The sequence below is a fragment of the Symphalangus syndactylus genome, chromosome 8 (genome assembly GCF_028878055.3).
Source record: "Symphalangus syndactylus isolate Jambi chromosome 8, NHGRI_mSymSyn1-v2.1_pri, whole genome shotgun sequence".
Taxonomy (NCBI): domain Eukaryota; kingdom Metazoa; phylum Chordata; class Mammalia; order Primates; family Hylobatidae; genus Symphalangus; species Symphalangus syndactylus.
In genome coordinates this window covers 14,020,528-14,040,809 of record NC_072430.2, presented here as the reverse complement: position 1 = coordinate 14,040,809, position 20,282 = coordinate 14,020,528, and the positions used below count along the sequence as shown (strand labels likewise).

Genomic DNA, 20,282 nt, shown 5'->3' with positions numbered 1-20,282 from the left:
TGCCCGGCCAAGACAACCCAATTTTTTAAATGAGTGAAGAACTTGAATAGACATTTATCCAAAGAAGATACACAAATGTCCAATTAACACATGAAAAGATGTTCAACAACATTCGCTATTAGGGAAAAGCAAAATCAAAACCACAATGAGAACGACTTCACACCCACGAGGACAGAAAATAACAAGTGTTGGCAAGGATGTGGAGAAACTGGAACCCTGTGGGCTGCTGGTGGGAATGCAGACTGCTGTGGAAAACAACCTGGCAGTTCCTCAGGACGCTCAACACACAGCCTTCACATGACCCAGCAACTCCACTCTGAGGTATATATTCGAGGGAAATGAAAACATAGATCCCACAAAAACTTGTACATTAATGTTCAGAGAATAGGTATTAAAAATAAACAAAAGGTACATTGGGAGGCCCAGGTAGGTGGATCACCTGAGGTCAGGGGTTTGAGACCAGCCTAGCCAACCAGGCGGCCAAAAGCCGACTCTACTAAAAATACAAGAATTAGTCAGGCGTAATCCCAGTTATTTGGGAGGCTGAGGCAGGAGAATCGCTTGAACCCAAGAGATGGAGGTTGCAGTGAGCCAAGATCGCGCCACTGCACTCCAGCTTGAGAGACAGAGCAAGACTCCGTGTGAAAACAAACAAAAACACCGAATAAATAAACAACAAGTAAACAGATGTCCATCAACTGATGAATGGATAAACAAAATGAGGGCTGTCCACACAACGGAGTATTATTTGGCCATAAAAAGGGATAATGCACTGTATATGCTACAACATGGGACGAATCTTGACAACACGTCAGTCATGAAAGACCCGTATTATATGACGCCACTTACAGAAAATACCCAGAACAGGCAGATATATGGTGAAAGCAGATTTGTTGGTTGCTCAGGGCTAGGGTGGGGGTAGAGTTGGGGGTGACAGCTAAAGGGTACAGGGTTCCTTTGGCGGTGATGGCAGAGATGGTTGCACGACTTGATGAACATACTAAAATAAACTGACATTGAACTGTGTGCTTTAAACAGGTAAATCATGCATGACTTGAATCTCGATAAAGCTGTTACAAAAAAAAAAAAAAACAGGAACTTATCTGGTAATTGTAAATGGCAGAGAAGCCTTTCTTCTTCGCTAAAATAAACTAAGAGTGGTATTAATTCAACTTAAATTTCTCTATATTGCTGATAGACAGCTGGTTTCTGTTTAAAAATCCTCCTAACATATTATGTCACAAGGATTATCAAAACTTCATAAACACAAATCTTGCTTTTTAAAAAAACAACAAAATATTTGTAGAAGGAAATATATCCAGCCTTATCATTTTGGTTACATAAAACCATGTCAAGGTCTGATGTTTTGAGAAATATTTCTTGTTCTGATACAGTATAATATAAATGCCATCCCTGACACCTTAATTAACTGGTAAAACTGGAAATAGAGCATTTCCAGTAACTTCTCAATTTGTTGCTAGTCAGACAGTATTTCCTACATATTTGAATCCAGTTTCATTTTAAAGGTACATCAGAAAGCTGTTCTATCAATAAACAAAGACTTTTCAACAATTTGGCTTCAAATACTTCAGGTTAGAAAACAAACGTCCATTTAAGACAGAGCTGCAAAATTATTATTATTACTTTTTGGAGACAGAGTCTCACTCTGTCGCCCAGGCTGGAGTGCAGTGGTGCAATCATAGCTCACTGCAGATTCAGCCTCCTGGGTTCAACCAATCCTCCCAAGTAGCTGAACTACAAGTGCACACCAACACAGCTGGCTCCTTTTTTTTTGAGACAGAGTCTCGCTCTGTCACCCAGGCTCGAGTGCAGTGGCACAATCTTGGCTCACTGCAACCTCCACCTCCCGGGTTCAGGCAATTCTCCTGCCTCAGCCTCCCGAGCAGCTGGGACTACAGGCGCCCGCCACCACGCCCAGCTAATTTTTTGTATTTTTAGTAGAGATGGGGCTTCACCATGTTGGCCAGGATGGTCTCCATCTCCTGACCTCATGATCCGCCTGCCTCAGCCTCCCAAAGTGCTGGGATTACAGGCATGAGCCACTGCACCCGGCCCTGATTTTTTTAAATTTAATTTTGCAGAGACGGGGATCTCACTATGTTGCTGAAGCTGGTCTTGAACTTCTGGGCTCAAGCAATCTTCCCACCTCGGCCTCCCAAAGTGCTGGAATTACAGGCATAAGCCACCGCACCTGGCCTCCAAAATTAACCTTTAAGGATTGCTGCATAACCACTGATAAAATCAACATCTTTCTCAATAGTAAAGCATCAACAGAAATGGTATTTCAAATTAAAGTATAAGGTGAGTCAGGTGTGGTGGCTCACACCTGTAATCCCAGCACTTTGGGAGGCCGAGACAAGAGGATCCCTTGAGCTCAGGAGTTCAAGATCAGCCTGGCCAACACAGGGAGACTCTGTCTCTAAAATAAATAAATAAATAAATGTTGAAAAATAAATTCGGCTCACCAATCTTTTAAACAAAGTGACAGATTGAATTATTTTAATTCAGTGATTTCGCACTAACAAGGGTGAAGTACAACACAGCAAGGACCCTGAAGTGCTGTTTTGGGTGCTGTGGTAAGGGAATTCTAGTCACCTTTCCATCTCACTACGTTATTTATGTTTTTAGACAATGATGAGGGGCAAGAATATTTCTTATTCTGCTCTGGTTTATTTTCAATGGGTGATTTCCCACATACCAGAAGCTCTGGAGGTTAAACACAGCTCTATGACATTTCCAGAAAGATGAAGCTTCTACAGGCAACTCCTACGTCACAAAAGCCCAGCTGTGAACATCCCCACATCACAGGTCTCCACAGGGACCCCTGCACCCTCCCAGCCCCGAGGAGCAGGTGCTGTCCAGCCACGCGAGGAGCAGGCGCTGTCCAGCCACCGTTTTTCCACTTTCAACATTTCCTTCAGGTACTCCCTGCTTCTTCACATTCTCATAACCCCCTTCTCCTCTCTCTCCTCCAATACTTGTACAGTCACGAGAGAAAAAGGAAAAACCTGCTCTCCCTTCTTCCCATTTCATGGGGGACTCTTTCAAGTAAGTAAGTGTAAGAATAGAAACAGCAACATATCCAAATCAAACAAAGAGGAACTACACTCTGACTTCGTGTAGAGATGAGAGCTGGGGCGTCTCGCACACCTGGAAACCACAGCAGCACGTAATCACACCACCAGGAGCCTCAAGGACAACGTGCGCTCCAGGAGAACAGGCATTTTGTTTTCTTCACTGCTGCAGTGCCTAGCACACCTTAAGTCCTTAAAAAATATTTGCTAAGTGAACGACAAGGGGTAACAGCAGACTAGAAATGTCAGCACGATTTTGCACAGTGGGAAAAAGCAAACGGATGAGTGGTATCTAACTCAGCAAAGCCAGAAAACCAGAACTTAACTGTGCAGCAGGGGCAATGAGGCTGGGGAATGAGAAGAGGCGCTCGGATCTCTGAAGACCTGAGGGTAATGGGCACAAAAGAGCACCCGCTCTTCAAGTCTGTGGGAGAAGCAGTCAGATCCTCCCACACCAGCCCTCCTCCACCTCAGCCACTTTCCCAGAAACTGACAGCTACGCCCCCAACCCCTAAACCCCAAGCGGGAGACTGGAAACTCCTCTCTGGGGAGACTTACAGCCCCAAAATAAAGAATTCTATTACCAACTTCTGCCAGTGACCCTCAAATTGGCAGGGTCCATGCTCTATTTCCTCATGGTGAGACTCAACACCTAAAGTTGGCCCCATGCATACAGGGAGTTTCCAATCGTCCCACTCATAATCACGGAAAGACAGCCAGCAATCACCAGATTTTCGGAGAGAAGCCTCTAACAAAGAGAATGACCAAAGTAGAAAACAGGTGAAAAAGAACGCGCAGGAAACAGACAAGGTAGGAGGCAAAGGAAAACGTCTACGTAACAAATGTGTGCAGGAATCGATAAAACATTAAACAAAGAGAAATGTGTCTAAAATGCATCGCCTTCATGAAACAGAAAGAGGATGTTATAAAAAGGAATACTGAGAACAACAACACTGTTTTTTGGAGACAGTCTCTCTCTGTCACCCAGGCTGGAGTGCAGTGGCGTGATCTTGGCTCACTGCAACCTCTGCCTCCTGGGTTCAAGCGATTCTCCTGCCTCAGCCTCCCGAGTAGCTGGGATTACAGGCAACTGCCACCATGCCCGGCTCGTTTTTGTATTTTTAGTAGAGACGAGGTTTTCCCATGTTGGCCAGGCTGGTCTCCAACTCCTGACAGTTGATCCACCTGCCTCGACCTCCCAAAGTGCTGGGATTACAGGCGTGAGCCACTGCGCCCAGCCTTACATTGAATTTTTGTTTCTGACATTGTATCTTTCATCTTTAAGTGTTCTTGGCTGGGCGCGGCGGCTCACACCTGTAATCCCAAGCACTTTGGGAGGTCAAGGCGGGTGGATCACGAGGTCAGGAGTTCGAGACCAGCCTGGCCAACATGGTGAGACCCCCATCTCTACTGAAAATACAAAAATTAGCTGGGCACGGTGGTGGACACCTGTAATCCCGGCTACTCGGGAGGCTGAGGCATGAGAATCACTTGAACCTGGGAGGCGGAGGTTCCTGTGAGCTCAGATCATGCCACTGTACTCCAGCCAGGGCGACAGAGTAAGACTGTCTCAAAAAAAAAAAAAAAAAAAATTAGAACAAACATTAAAACTACAGTATTATCAACAAAAGTTTCCCAGAGCTGAAGGACCCAAGCCTCCCAATCGAAAAGACCCAGCAAAGAACAGTAGAGATAAACAAGAGTTCCCTGAAAGCTTCCAGAGATTTTACAAAAGAAAAGCCCCACAGAGAGACTTGGAAACCATCGTGGTCTAGACTTCTCATCACCAACACTCTCCGTGTAGACAGCAATGCCTCCACGCTTTCAAACTTCTGAGGAACAATGACTTCCAACCTGGAGTTCCGTACCCAGGCAAAGTGTCATTCAAATGTGAGGGAAGAAAGGGTATTTTCAGCCAGGTGCAGTGACTCATGCCTGTAATCCTGACACTTGGGGAGGCCGAAGCGGGCAGATTCCCTGAGCTCAGGAGTTCGAGACCAGCCTGGGCAACATTGTGAAACCCCGTCTCTACTAAAATACAAAAAATTAGCCGAGTGTGGTGGCGTGCACCTGTAGTCCCAGCTACTCGGGAGGCTGAGGCAGGAGAATCGCTTCAACCGGGAGGCGGAGGTTGCAGTGAGCCAAGACCCGCACCACTGCACTCCAGCCTGGGCGACAGAGTGAGACTCTGTCTCCAAAAAAAAAAAAAAAAAAGATAATTTTCAGACAGACCTGGTTCAAAAAATTTACCTCCAGTGAATTCTTTCTCAGGAAGCTACTAGAAGATTCACTCCACCAAAAGATACAAAACACAGAATCCAGAAAGGGGAATTCAACAGAGGAAAGAGACACAAAGAATCCCTGCAGGGAATGAAAAGCACTCCGAGGAGGAATGCTCAGTTGCAGGACTGCAGGACACACGGCCCAGGCTGAAATAGAAAAGCGGCAGGCCTGGAAGGGATGAAGGTGATAAGATTATTTGAGGTGTTTCATGGAGGAGTTGTAGTTAAAAGCCTGGCACTAAATTCATGACTGCACACTGAAAACCAAGCTAAAGAAAATTTGGCCGGGAGCGGTGGCTCACTCTTGTAATCCTAGCACTTTAGGAGGCCAATGCGGGCAGACTGCTTGAGGTCAGGAGTTCAAGACCAGCCTGGCCAACATGGTGAAACCCCATCTGTACTAAAAACACAAAAATTAGCCAGGCATGGCTGGGCGCAATGGCTCACGCCTATAATCCCAGCACTTTGGGAGGCTGAGGCAGGTGGATCATGAGGTCAGGAGATCGAGACCATCCTGGCTAACACGGCGAAACCCCATCTTTAGCAAAAATACAAAAAAAAAAATTTAGCCGAGCGTGGTGGCGGGCGCCTGTAGTATCAGCTACTTGAGAGCCTGAGGCAAGAGAATGGCGTGAACCTGGGAGGCACAGCTTGCAGTGAGCCGATATCGCACCACTTCACTCCAGCCTGGGCACACACACACACACAAAATTAGCCAGGTGTGATGGCGGGTGCCTGTAATCCCAGCTACTCAGGAGACTGAGGCAGGAGAATCACTTGAACCTGGGAGGCAGAGGCTGCAGTGAGCGGAGATCATGCCACTGCACTCCAGCCTGGGCAACAGAATGAGCCTCCATCTCCAAAAAAAAAAAATTTACTCCATGGGATTATTATAAGAAAAAAAGAAAATAAATAAAATCCACTCCAATAACACGAAAATATTTCTTTTAGTAAATTGTATCTTACATGGCTTAGCTGTGAAGACAGTTACCTAACAATAAGAATGTAGACACTGAATATCAATTTAAACAAAATTATATAAACATATTTGGGACAGAGAAAAAGAGCAAGGGGTGAATGTGTTTCAGGCAGTGGAGGGACAATGTAGAACAGTTCTAAAGCCTCTTCTACAGCAGAAGTCAGCAATGTCTAAAATTGAAAGATCAGAAATTAGCAGTACCAGCATGCTACACAGAAATATGAAATTTAAGGCAGGCATTGCTAAGCACCCACCAATATCCAAGGTTCTTCTATAGTAACATCCCACCCCCGGCCTGCTTGGCTGAAGGAGGATGGGATGGCCACTGTCTCAGATGGTGGCCTGAGGGTGGGAAAAGGCCGCAGCCCCGGAGGCCTCTTGGAGCAAGGCTGTCCAAACAGCACTGACTGCTGACACGCCAACTTCACGTGAGAGAAATCAACCTGATTTTATTTAAGTCACCGTCACTTTGTTCTCCATTACTGGCAGCTAAATATGATCCTAACTAAAATGATAAGTAGAAACAGAGGAGTTAAAAGTGGTAGTCTGTGGGAAGTTGGAGCGCGGAGCAAGCGACTGGTAGAGGGACTGCCGTCTTGCATTACAACCCAGTAGTACTGCTTGGTTTCCAAAACTAAGTAAATGTGTTACATTGATAAAAGTTAAATTATATTTAAAGAAAATCACCCCACGGGGCATGGTGGGAAGTGCTGTTAACCTTAACTTTTTTTATTTATTTGAGACAAAATTTTGCTCTTGTTGCCCAGGCTGGAGAGCAATGGCGCCACCTCGGCTCACTGCAACCTCCGCCTCCCGGGTTTAAGCGATTCTCCTGCCTCAGCCTCCTGAGTAGCTGAGGTTACAGGCATGCACCACCAGCCTGGCTAATTTTTGTATTTTTAGTAGAGACAGGGTTTCACCATGTTGGCCAGGCTCGTCTTGAACTACTGACCTTGTGATCCACCCACCTCGGCCTCCAAAAGTGCTGGGATTACAGGCATGAGCCACCGCACCCGGCCATAACCTTAACTTCTAAAACTTAGATGCGTCTTTTGGGGTCAATTTCAAATTCTAATACTGAATTGTGGATATCAGACTTTTTACTTTAAAAGCAACAGAATATGAAGGCATTGTAGTTTCGGAAAGGTGGAGTGATGAAGAGAGTTTGAGACTGATCTGGCAGAGGTATTTAAAACTTCAAGTGGGAAAGGCATTCATTTAGCCTTGAGAACTTGAGAGCTTTAGCTAAGTCACTGACAATGAGAATAGAAAGAAAAGGCTAAAATAAAATAAAGATATTTCAAAGCAGGCACCTGCAAGGAGGCCTGAGGCTGACCGCAGTCCTGTGAAGGAACATTGGTTAGAGGGCTGCTTGCCCAGAAACGGTTAGGAAAAATGCTCAGAACCTGGTTTACCCAACGTGAGTGGGGAGCGGGCTGGAGGGCAGGTTAACGTGACCTCCCCAAATTCCTAACGTAGCGGAGCGCAGTGGCTCACGCTTATAATCCCAACATTTGGGAGGCCAAGGTAGGAGGATTACTTGAGCCTGAGTTTAATTCCACCCTGGGCAACACAGCAAGACCTCGTTTCCACAAAAGTTAAAAAATTAGCCAGGTGTGCCCGGGCGCCCCATCCGGGAAGAAGTGAGGAGCGCCTCTGCCCGGCCACCCCATCCGGGAAGAAGTGAGGAGAGCCTCTGCCCGGCCACCCACCGTCTGGGAAGTGAGGAGCGCCTCTGCCCGGCCACCCACCGTCTGGGAAGTGAGGAGCACCTCTGCCCGGCCGCCCCGTCCGGGAAGAAGTGAGGAGCGCCTCTGCCCGGCCGCCCCGTCCGGGAAGAAGTGAGGAGCGCCTCTGCCCGGCCGCCCCGTCCGGGAAGAAGTGAGGAGCGCCTCTGCCCGGCCGCCCCGTCCGGGAAGAAGTGAGGAGCGCCTCTGCCCGGCCACCCATCGTCTGGGAGGTGAGGAGCGCCTCTGCCCGGCCACCCATCGTCTGGGAGGTGAGGAGCGCCTCTGCCCGGCCACCCATCGTCTGGAAAGTGAGGAGCGCCTCTGCCCGGCTGCCCCATCTGGGAAGTGAGGAGTGCCTCTGCCCGGCCACCCATCGTCTGGGAGGTGAGGAGCGCCTCTGCCCGGCCGCCCATCGTCTGGGAAGTGAGGAGCGCCTCTGCCCGGCCACCCATCGTCTGGGAAGTGAGGAGCGCCTCTGCCCGGCCACCTATCGTCTGGGAAGAAGTGAGGAGCGTCTCTGCCTGGCCGCCCCGTCTGGGAAGTGAGGAGCCCCTCTGCCCGGCCGCCCCGTGTCTGGGTAGAAGTGAGGAGCTCCTCTGCCTGGCCGCTCCGTCTGGGAGGTCTACCACGGAGGCCAGAAGCAATGTGGGGGCTGGACGTGGTGGCTCACGCCTGTGGTCCCGGCACTCTGGGGGGCGAGGCGGGTTGATCACTTCGGGCTAGGAGTTCGAGACCAGTCTGGCCAACTTGGCGAAACATGAAGAATACAACAGACAAACCAACCAACCAACTCAATGACAACAAAACAGGTCTACCCTGGAGTCATACTCTAATTTTTTCTATTTTCCTCCCTTTCTGATCCTTTATCCCACTTTCTTTTTCTTCCTCTTCCTTCTCCCTCTTCTTTGTCAAATAGAGGATTGACTTATTATCACTGATCCATATAAAGTCCCTCTCTCATTTATTTTAACTCCCACCCCCATTTCTATTCCCCGACTTCCCATGTGCAACCTTCCTAATATGTTTGATACGCATCTCTTTGTTTGTATGTATTTTTAGAAAATGTTTATTGTTTTTGTATACAAAAAAAATTAAAAAAAAAAAAAAAAAAAAAATTAGCCAGGTGTAGGGGTGTGTGCCTATAGTCCCAGCTATTCAGGAGGCTGAGGCTGGAGGACTGCCTGAGCCTGGGAGGTCAAGGCTGCAGTGACACATGATAGAGCCACTTACACTCCAGCCTGGGTAACAGAGCAAGAACCTGTCTTGAAAAAAAAAAAAAAAATTCCTAACAGTTTTCCAACCTATGACTCTGCGATTTTGGAGGTCAGGGAAATCATCACCTAAATTAACATTGGGAATCACCTTATAATAGGTCCCAAATGTTCTCCAAAGAGACTCCCATCCAAGGACAGAATTTGAATGAAATTATATCATTCCATTCAAATTTATCTTTGAATTTCTAATTCCTAAGAAAAACAAAAATCCAAAGTTCTCTATTACGTATCGATTTTTTGCAGTTTTAATCAAAAAACAATTTTGTTGCCAAAGTTACCTACCAATCAATAAAACTAACCAAAAACCTAACCCCCAACACAGATTGTTTAAAATCAAACTGAAACTTGACCTTTATCTCCTAGTTAGTGGCTAGTCTATTTGGGGGAGCGGGGGGAAGAAAGATTACTACACACAGTTCACGTTGCCAAAACACTTCTGATTTTAGATTTAGGGAGAGGGTGTTTCCTCTCGTCCATTCTCATTAGCAAGAGAGCCTTTCTGTGAGCTTCTCGCACAAATTTAAGGTAACCATAACATACTGTCATCCCGTAACACTAAGAATCTAAGAATCAAACAAACGTGGTCAAGGACTAATAGGTATTATGTTATGGGTTTTGGGACGAGATTACATGGTAACATTGTTTTTGGTCTCTTCCAGCTAAAAAAAAAAAAAAAGCTTTCTGTCTCTTTTCAGAGAAAAGCATTTGACAGTTTCACTGTATTTAATATAGTTTGGAATTAACAGTCCTGTGTGCCTGCCTGTTTATCCAGCATCACTAACGTCAGTGTAAACAGGAGACATCTAAGGGCACCTGGCTTGGTGACAAGATGCAGGGCGGTGGCAAGCAGAGGAGCTCTGTCAACCCTGCAGTGTTGTGAGTTCTGTAATTTACATGCATTTGAGTATTTTGCCTGAAGGGCAATTCACTGCACATTTTAAACTTTTTCAGGTAGCTCACACAGTGGTATCCTGAAGTGAGAACTATCTCTTCAATTTAATTTTATTTCTTTGAAGTCTGGATTTAAGAGAGACACTGCTGCTCACTGTGAAGCCCAAGTGTCATGGAAGGAAGAGGTTTTTTTTTTTTTTTTTTTTTTGGAGACAGGGTCTTGCTCTGTTGCCCAGGCTGGTGTGCAGTGGCGCAATCTCAGCTCACCACAACCTCCACCTCCTGGGTTCATGAGATCCTCCTGCCTCAGCCTCCTGAGTAGCTGGGACTACGCACGCCACCACACCCGGCTAATTTTTGTATTTTTAGTACAGACGGGTTTTCACCTTGTTGGCCAGGCTGGTCTCAAACTCCTGATCCACTCACCTTGGCCTACCAAAGTGCTGGGATTACAGGTGTGAGCCACCACACCCGGCCTGAAGTTTTAAGACAGAAAAGGTAGGGCTGGGTTGTTAATGTTTAATGGTTTCAGCTATCCTATCTCATGCTATTATAGTCAGTATCAAACAGCTACCATAGAATCTACATGATCTAAATTACGTTAAAACTAATTTTTATCATGCAATCCTAACATTTCCCTATAATTCAGATCTTACTCAAAACATCTACTTCTTAAGTCTGTTATTTTTAAAAAGTGTTCCCATGTTATGCAAACATTCTATCCAGAGAAATCATTAAGATAAAAATGCATTTGAGCCGAGCACAGTGGCTCACGCCTGTAATCCCAGCACTTTTTATTATGAGATGTTTAGCACCGTGTCAGTTAAGCCTTACTTATTAAATTCAGTGGCATCATCCCACTCACACCTTGGGCTGGCCATTCCCACACTAACAGCTATGGGCATTCACATCCATGGAGGAGGACCGTGAGAAGATACTGTCACACTCACGGTAAGAAAAGCCACAAACGAGGAACCACCCGGAAGACTAGGAGGATTAATTCTATTCATGAAGAGGAAGCACATCACGAGAGAAGATGCCCGGACTGGGAACTGGAAACCCACAGTCCGCCTGTGACACCAGCATCAAGCCTGAGGCCTTCCTCCTGGTCTGCAGGCCACACAGCAGCCAGGGCAGAGGACCACTGTGGCCTGCCAATGCCCATAGGCTAGGATTTCAAACATCAGCTCCATCCAAATGCAACACTGGCTGTTACAAATAAGCCGTGGGAAAAATATTTAACACATGAGACAGTATTTGTATATGACAAAGATGAAAGACAACAAATTCATCTCATTGCGTTGTCCATAAAGTGTTTCATATGTTCTGCTTCAAATGGTATCATGATATTTTCAAAATAGCTTAAAGAAATACACATGCAAGGCCGGGCGTGGTGGCTCACGCCTGTAATCCCAGCACTTTGGGAGGCCGAGGCGGGTGGATCACGAGGTCAGGAGTTCAAGACCAACCTGGCCAAGATGGTGAAACCCCACCTTTACTAAAAATACAAAAATTAGCCAGACGTGGTGGTAGGCACCTATAATCCCAGCTACTCAGGAGGCTGAGGCAGAGAACTGCTTGAACCCGGGAGGCGGAGGTTGCAGTGAGCCAAGATCGCACCACTGCACTTCAGCCTAGGCGACAGAGTGAGACTCTGTCTCAAAAAAAAAAAAAAAAAAAAAAAAAAAGAAAAGAAATATACATGCAAAGCAGGGCATTAAGGTCCAAGTTTTCATAGACGAAACCAATCAAGCTATAGGAAAATTAAAGGCAAAAACCTACAATGAAAGTTGAAAGACTCAGCCAGGCGCGGTGGCTCACAGCTGTAATCCGAGCACTTTGGGAGACCGAGGTGGGCAGATCAAGAGGTCAGGAGATCGAGACCATCCTGGCTAACACAGTGAAACCCCGTCTCTACTAAAAATACAAAAAAATCAGCCAGGCGTGGTGGCAGGAGCCTGTGGCAGGAGAACGGCATGAACCCAGGAGACGGAGCTTGCAGTGAGCTGAGATCTCGCCACTGCACTCCAGCCTGGGTGACAGAGTGAGACTCCATCTCAAAAAAAAAAAAAAAAAAAGGTGAAATGACTCTTGTCCTATGCAACCACTGTGGCAATAAGAAAATATGAGCCAAAAATAATATTTTATTTTTGAGACAGGGTCTCTCTCTGTCCCCCAGGCTGGAGTGTAGTGGCATGATCACTGCTCATTGCAGCCTTGACCTCCCAGGCTCAAGTGCTCCTCCCACCTCAGCCTCCAGAGTAACTGGGACTACAGGTGTGCGTCACCATGCCCAGCTAATTTTTATATTTTTGTAAAATTTTATTTTTATATTTATTATAGATACTGGGTTTTGGCAGGTTGTTCAGGCTGGTCTTGTCTCCCTGGGCTCAACCGATCCTCCACCTCGGCCTCCCAAAATGCTGGGATTACAGGCATGAGCCACCACACCAGGCCATAATCTTCCTTTAAAACTTAAAAAGTTTACTACCTATACTTTCCAAATTTCCTCACATATTCCCATTAAGCCTTCAAATCTGGGCTGAATCAGCTACTTTTCTTCCTTAAGTTTCAAGAATTCTCCATAATTGTCATTAAATACCTGGCAAGATTTGGGAAGTGGGGAAAGGTTGGCTTTTCCACGTGACAGGAATCGACACATTCGAGGTTTCAAATGTCATGGAGTGGTGAACCCAAAAACTGAACAGTCCACTGATTGACAGCCTATATGTGTTTCCTGAGCAGAAGTAATTCCACTTGGAAGTTAGAGTAGCTAATATTGCTCTATAAACAGTTTTATTCAAAAACATTATTCTGTGCTTTCCAATCGAAACAACTAGGCAATTCCAAGCAACATTAAATACTAACTGCACACGTTAACTAGAAATACACCACTTAGAGTTACAATGATGTATATGTTAACATAAATGAGTTTAAATACTTGTAAAATATATTGATATTTCATTAAAACACCACCTTCTAAGTCCATTCTTCTCTATAATTGAAAGTTTATGCTTTTGTGCAAACTGAGTTCCTAAGAGAATAGTTTGTAATCACTATTTCCAAAGAGCCAGAATACAACTTTGAAAATATGTCTATGTTATAGCACACAGTTACTGTTTAGCTTTGGAAAGGTCAGATCTCATAAAATATGACCTCCACACATGCTGAGAAGAGCTTCCTCCAGGGAAGCCCACCAGTAATGCCTGGTGGAGAGAGGTGGCTGCACAATGGCCCACAGGGCCCTCGCCCTCAGACTAATCTCCTTCTAGGTCCCAGGCCAGAGCCCAGTGGGACCACACCTTCCCAGCAAAACCGACTTTCCCTCTGCTTCCTCTTCCCAGTCACACTCACAGGTGGTGCACCAAGTTGAACCTGACAGTGGAACTGTGTCGGTTTCAAGATCGAGTGATCACAAAGGAACGGTAAACAAGCTGGGCGCGGTGGCTCACGTCTGTAATCCCAGCACTTCGGGAGGCCGAGGCAGGTGGATCACCTGAGGTCAGGAATACAAGATCAGCCTGGCCAACACTGTGGAACCCCATCTCTACTAAAAATACATAAGTGAGCCAGGCATGGTGGTGCGTGCCTGTAGTCACAGCTACTCGGGAGGCTGAGGCAGGAGAATTACTTGAACCCAGGAGGTGGAGGTTGCAGTGAGCCGAGATCGTGCCACTGCACTCCAGCCTGGACAACAGAGCGAGACTCGTCTCCAAAAAAAAAAAAAAGAAAGAAAGAAACAGTAAACAAAATATTCAGATTTTAACATGCATCAAAGACCTCACTTTCAAAGCAACGGTGAAGTCAATTAATTATTCAGTTGGAAATCATGTCACTGACAAAGGACGCTAGAAAGTAAATACTCTTAATTTACTGATACTACAAGTAACCAAGAGTGGTGGTCCCACGGAAATAAAGCATCACAGGCTGTCCTTGATCTCAGGGCCTCTTTCTACTGCTGCTCTCACAAGATACCGTGTAACATTTCACTACAGAACAACCCAACAGAAGCCCTCTAAAGAATACTGCAACTTAAGTTTTATTTGTAAACAAAATTCCAAATTCCAGTTACCAATCTGGCAGAGTAGGAGGCCTCACTGTGGAACACTTTCATTTGTTTCTTCGTATAAATATCAGCTTTATCAGCCCCAAAGATTAGAAATTACTGGTTCAAACTGAACAGTCCTAGCCCAGTGACGCAAATGACTCAAGGATAAGGTTTTCATAGGTTTGGCCTTAACATATGCATTTCCTCCTCTTAGTGGTTTTAGGTGAGATAGTCTGAGCGTCTTGACAGCACACCCCTGTTAGGGAGAGATGAAGTAAGAGAGTTTCAAGCTGCACTTTTACCTGTCTTTAGGATCCTAATTATCGTTAAATGGTTTAACCAAATTTTTGTCCTAAAAAAGCATAATAGGTTAGCTGACCAATGACTAAAACATTATAGATCTCGAACGAACTAGAGAAGGCATGCAAAATTCAGATAAGAAAGTTTTTAAGTGATAGCTCCAGCTACCCCTCCAAATATCACAAAGGTCTAGCAGAATTGGAATTGAAAAAAAAAAGTCCTCTTGCACGGTTTATTTAAAATAAAGCCTTAACCTTAAAATTCCCTTGAAGGTGTTACAGCAAAGTGGGTGTTCAGGCTCTGGCCAACAAGGGGATGTAGACAGGCTGTCACCCAGGAGGGGCCGTTAGAGCTGGGCTCCCTGGGGATGCAAGGGGGTCCCACGGGGCAGTGGGCGAGGCAGATGCAGAAAGCACACCCAGCTGCCCCCACAACGCAAGGAGCGTGGGGTGGGGAAAGGGAACTAATTCTACGCTGCCTCTGGACCCCAAAGGCGAGGTGCGGGGGCGGGGGCGGGGGCGGATATCCCAGTGAGTGCTGCAGGAAATGATATCCAGACTCGGAGGGTGGATCTAGGAAGCGGCCAGGGCGAGGGCCCGGCGGGGGGGAGGGGCTGGGAGTGGGAACGTAGGATGTGGCTCCAAGGGGCAGGATGAGGGGGCGGGACGATCGAACGCGGATGTCGAGGCTAGGGAGGGCAAGGAGGGATGAAGTGCTAGCGGAGGGACGAGGGCGAACGGAGCGGTTGGAGAGAGATGCGCAGCGGGCCTGGGGGCGCTACCGGGGCGAGAGGAGGCGAAGCCCACGGGCTGGGTGGGCAGGAGGGCGCCAGGGTCTGTCCGGGCGGGGAGGGGCGGGCGTGGGGATGCGCAGGACGGGGCGCGGGCGTCGCAGGGCCGGACCGGCGCGCACTTACCCCACTCGAGGAACTCGGCCACGTACTTGTCGCGGCGCAGGGCCGAGTGGCTGCACTCGGTGTACAGGCAGACAAGCACGTCAAGCAGCGTTTCCACGCTCAGGGCGCTCTCGTTGCGCCAGGGCCCGTCCAGGAGCAGCTGCTCCAGCTTCTTGAGCCGCACCTTGGCCGACATGGTGCCGCGCGGCCCGCTCCCGACGCGCCGGCCTCTCGCCGCCCGCTCGGCCAGTCCGTCAGGGCGCGCCCTCGGGGGCTCGGCGGCCGCGAGCCCCGGCAGCAGCGGCGCCTCCTCGCCGCTCCGTCCGCGTCGTCGCGCCCCGGCCTAGGCCGACATCTTGGGCTCCGTCCCGGCGGCGCAGAGTCTGGGGCGCCGGGCCCCGCGGGTCCATGGGCCGCTCTCCTCCCCTCGGCGCCGCCGCCCTCCCAGCTCGGGCGGCCCGCCCCCGCCTCGCCGCGCCCCCGCCGCCCTCAGCCCCGCCCGCGGCCGCGCCCTCCCCGCCGCCGCCGCAGACTAGGAGCGGCGAGGAGCTTAGCGCTGCGCAAGCCCGGCCGGCGCCCGAGCCCCGACCCCAGCCCCGACCCGGCGGCCCAGCCCCGCGGCCCGCAGCCAACCAGGGCGCGGCCAGCACCGGCGCAGCCAACCACTGCGGGGCCGGCCGCCGCCGCGCTGACCTCAGCGCGCCGCCCCGCCCCGCGCCCGGCTCCTTGCTCCCGGCGGGCTCGGGCCTCGCCGCTTGCCGTAGGGAGCCGGGATGCTGGGAAGGCAGGGCCGGGCCCGGGGAGCGGCGCGGGGAGGACGGGGCGGGGCGAGTGCGCCGCTGAGATTGCGGGGCCCGCGCATGCGCAGGGCGTGCCTGGTGGGCGTGTGCGCCTTCGCCCTGCGGACCTGGTGCCCTCGGTGTTCTGGGTCCAACCGCGTGCGTCGCGGATTCTGGGGCCGAAGACGACCCCAAGTATCGGAGAGGCAGAGTCGCGATCTCAGGCCGTCGAGCCCCGTCCCGCGGTGCCCGCGGGCCCATGTTGCCTGCGGGGCATCGGAGCGGCCCGGCCGAGGTGGGCGTCGAGGGCGGCCCGGCAGGCGCAGCTCTGATGGCCTCGGCGGGGTGTGGGCTATTTAAAACGGCTTGTCCCAGCTCGAAGCGGTCCTGGGAGACTCGGGCCCTACCCCTGACTTTACCGATGAGAGACTGAGGCCCAGACGGTGTGGGGTCAGGGCCCAGGCTTGTGGGGGCTGCTGCCAAGGCGGGAGCCAGCGTCCCCAGTGCCCGGTGGATTCGTGATGGCTTGCAGAGGGTTTCAGTTTCCACTGTCCATCCCTCCCTGGAGACCAGTGCCTGGGTGTGACAGTTTGGTAGCAAAGGGTCCGGATATTTGTCTCCAGGCTGGGTTTGCCTAGCGAGTCGCTGCATTTACTAAGATTGTTGGTTAATTTGGGTGGCTGGGGGAGGGAGGTTGATGGAGATACCCCCCAACCCCAACAAACCCTTGGCGTCAGGAGAGGAGGGGCTGTTCCTGGAGTTTGCGGAAGGTCACCGAAATCGTGAGGGTGTCTGAGAGCTTCTGGGGCGCGCGGGTACAGGGGAAGGGGTCATGCTTCCGTGGAAGCGGGGGCCTCCAGGTGGAGCTGATGAAGGGGCAGATAGGGGTTTGAAGCAGGAGGTTAAGGGAGCCTGAAGCAAAACTAATCTCTGGAGCTAAAAATAGGAGTGGGCCTGGCGCGGTGGCTCACACCTGTAATCCCAGCACTTTAGGAGGTCGAGGTGGGCGGATTGCCTGAGCTCAGGAGTTCGAGGCCAGCCTGGGCAACACGGTGAAACCCCGTCTATACTAAAATACAAAAAATTAGCCGGGCGTGGTGGCGCGCGCCTGTAGTCCCAGCTACTCGAGAGGCTAAGGCAGGAGAATTGCTTGAACCCGTGAGGCGAAAGTTGCAGTGAGCCAAGATCGCACCACTGCACTCCAGCATGGGCAACAGAGCGAGACTCCGTCTCAATAATAATAATGATAATAATAAGAGGAGTGGCTGCCTATGCCAGAGTTGTTGACTGGAACAGGGCGAGGAACCTTCTGGGCTGCTGGTAATGTTCTATGCCTGGATTTGGGTACATGGAGTACGCATAAGTAAACATTCTTCAAACTGTCTTTTTAAGATGAGTGCATGTCACTGTGTGTATGTGTATATAATACCTTCATTTCTTAAAGGCAGGTGAAAACAATCTGGCGTTAGAGGTGAGAGTACTGGTTGCCTTTGCGGTATCAACTGGAAGGAGGCACAAGGAGAGGCCTCTAGCTGGGAACATTCTGTATCTTCATCAGAGCCATCTTGTGACGTGGGTCTGTAAATGTGTATAAATTCATCAAACTGTATTCTAAATATTTGCATGTTACTGTATGTGTATGATACCTTAATTAAAAGTATTTTTAAAAAGTCTGAGCAGATCACCTGGCTCAAAATCAAAGTTAAATCTTCCCCCTTGGACCCCTTAGGGCCTGAGATGAGCAAGGGGAAAGGGGGCTGTGCCTGGTGCCATCTCCTTCCCCAAACCCCCTCAGCTCGCTCAGCCCACTTCCGCCCATCTAGAGCCACCACCGGGAAGGGAGGAAGGGAGAAGCGGGGAAGGGCTCCGATCCCATCTGGATTGGCAGAGGGTAGAGCTGACCCTCTTTCTCCTGGGAACATTCATGGGCTCCTCAGTGGTTCCCTGCTGCTTTGTCTCCTGAAGTCCCCTTAACTCAAGCAGATGTGCCACCGGGTGGATGCTTACCTGGTGGCTGTGGGCGGGAGGAGCCCTCTGCCCTTCCTGAGGGACTCTTGGACAGGACCTAAATGGATCCATGGATCTTGTGCTTGCTTATCCACCCAGCTCACATCTGTCCTCAGGAAACACTGGCACACTCCTCGCCCCAACATTAGTGAACAGGTGGGTCCCAGCACAGCAGCACAGCTCTGCCTCTGACACAGCACGTGAGCCCTTCCTGCCACTGTGCCCTCCAAATGGAGCACCAAATATTGAGCTCTGAGAAATCCCTTGGAAACCACCCTCACAGGCTTAAAGTGAAGGAAGGAATGCCCGTCCTCTGTGTCCCCTGGCAGGACCACCTGAGCAAACTTTCTCTTGCACTCTCATCTTTTATTCCTGAGTGTGGGACAGATTCCCAAACATTTCCCTTGACAATCTACACATGGCGATCTGACATAGCATTTGAGAATTCCACATCTGCTCTCCTTGCCTCCTGGAAATTTCCATTTACTGTTCCTATACATTTACAAATGTACAACAAAGGTCATTGTGCCTTTGGTGGACAGTCCCTGTATTGGTCTGCCCTCACTCTCTCTCTCTCCTGAGCCCCAGACCCTGTGAGGCTGTGCTCCGGCTCCACTCTGATCATAAGATTCTAGAGGGGCTGGCACCACGGTGGACGTGTGACCCAAGACCCTAGCAGCACTTCATCCCCCTTCAGTCATGTGACTGAAGCCAGGCCAATCAGAGAACTTATTTGTTTATATATTCATTTATCTATTTATTTTTTAGAGACACGGTCTTGCTCTGTCATCCAGGCTGAAGTGCCTTGGCACAATCATAGCTCACTGCAGCCTTGAACTGCTAGGCTCAAGCAATCCTCCCATCTCAGCCTCCAGAGTAGTGGGGACAACAGGTGTATGCCACCACATCTGGCTAATTTTTAAAAATTTTTTTAGAGAAGGAGTCTTGCTATGTTGCTCCGGTTGGTCTTGAACTCCTGGTCTCAAACAATCTTACTCCCTCAGCAGATAACTTATTTAGAATGTCTTATACTGGCTGGGCGTGGTGGCTCACACATGTAATCCCAGCATTTTGCGAGGCCGAGGTGGGCAGATCATTTGAGGTCAGGAGTTCGAGACCAGCCTGACCAAAATGGTGAAACCTCATCTCTACTAAAAATACCAAAAACAAAAATAAAAAATTAGCTGGGTAGGCCGGGCGCGGTGGCTCACGCTTGTAATCCCAGCACTTTGGGAGGCCGAGGCGGGTGGATCACGAGGTCAGGAGATCAAGACCACGGTGAAACCCTGTCTCTACTAAAAATACAAAAAAATTAGCCCGGCGTGGTGGCGTGCACCTGTAGTCCCAGCTACTCGGAGAGGCTGAGGCAGGAGAATGGCGTGAACCCAGGAGGCAGAGCTTGCAGTGAGCTGAGATCGCGCCACTGCACTCCAGCCTGGGTGACAGAGGGAGACTCTGTCTCAAAAAAAAAAAAAAAAAAAAAAAAAAAAAAAAAAAAAAAATTAGCTGGGTGTGGTTGTGCACACCTGTAATCTCAGCTACTTTGGAGAATGAGGCAGGAAAACCACTTGAACCCAGGAGGCAGAGGTTGCAGTGAGTCAAGATGGCGCCACTGCACTCCAGCCTGGGTGACAGAGCAAGACTCCATCTCAAAAATAAAAGGAAGGCCAGGTGCAGTGGCTCACGCCTGTAATCCCAGCACTTTGGGAGACCGAGCTGGGTGGATCACTTGAGATCAGGAGTTTAAGACCAGCCTGGCCAACATGGTGAAACCCCGTCTCTACTAAAAATATAAAAATTAGCTGGGCATGGTGGTGCATGCCTGTAATCCCAGCTACTTGGGAGGCTGAGGCAGGAGAATCACTTGAACCCAGGAAGTGGAGGGTGCGGTGAGCAGAGATTGCACCAGTGCACTCCAGCCTGGGCAACAGAACAAGACTCCATCTCAAAGATAGTAATAATGATAAATAAAATAAAAAATAAAAAGAATGTTTCATACTAA

At 49.1% G+C, this 20,282-nt stretch overlaps 1 protein-coding gene across 3 annotated transcripts in view; it reads right to left on the bottom strand.

Annotated features, from left to right (window-relative positions):
• Nucleotides 1-16,081, bottom strand: part of CDC42BPB (CDC42 binding protein kinase beta) — a 123,672-nt gene extending 107,591 nt beyond the window's left edge. For 2 of the 3 annotated variants that reach the window (XM_055288085.2, XM_055288086.2), the window contains exon 1: nucleotides 15,516-16,081. In XM_055288085.2, the coding sequence (XP_055144060.1) occupies nucleotides 15,516-15,690 (175 nt within the window). In that variant the 5' untranslated portion in view covers nucleotides 15,691-16,081. The remainder of the gene's footprint in view (nucleotides 1-15,515) is intronic. The other variant, XR_008659320.2, reaches the window with a different exon arrangement.
• Nucleotides 16,082-20,282: the final 4,201 nt, after the last annotated feature.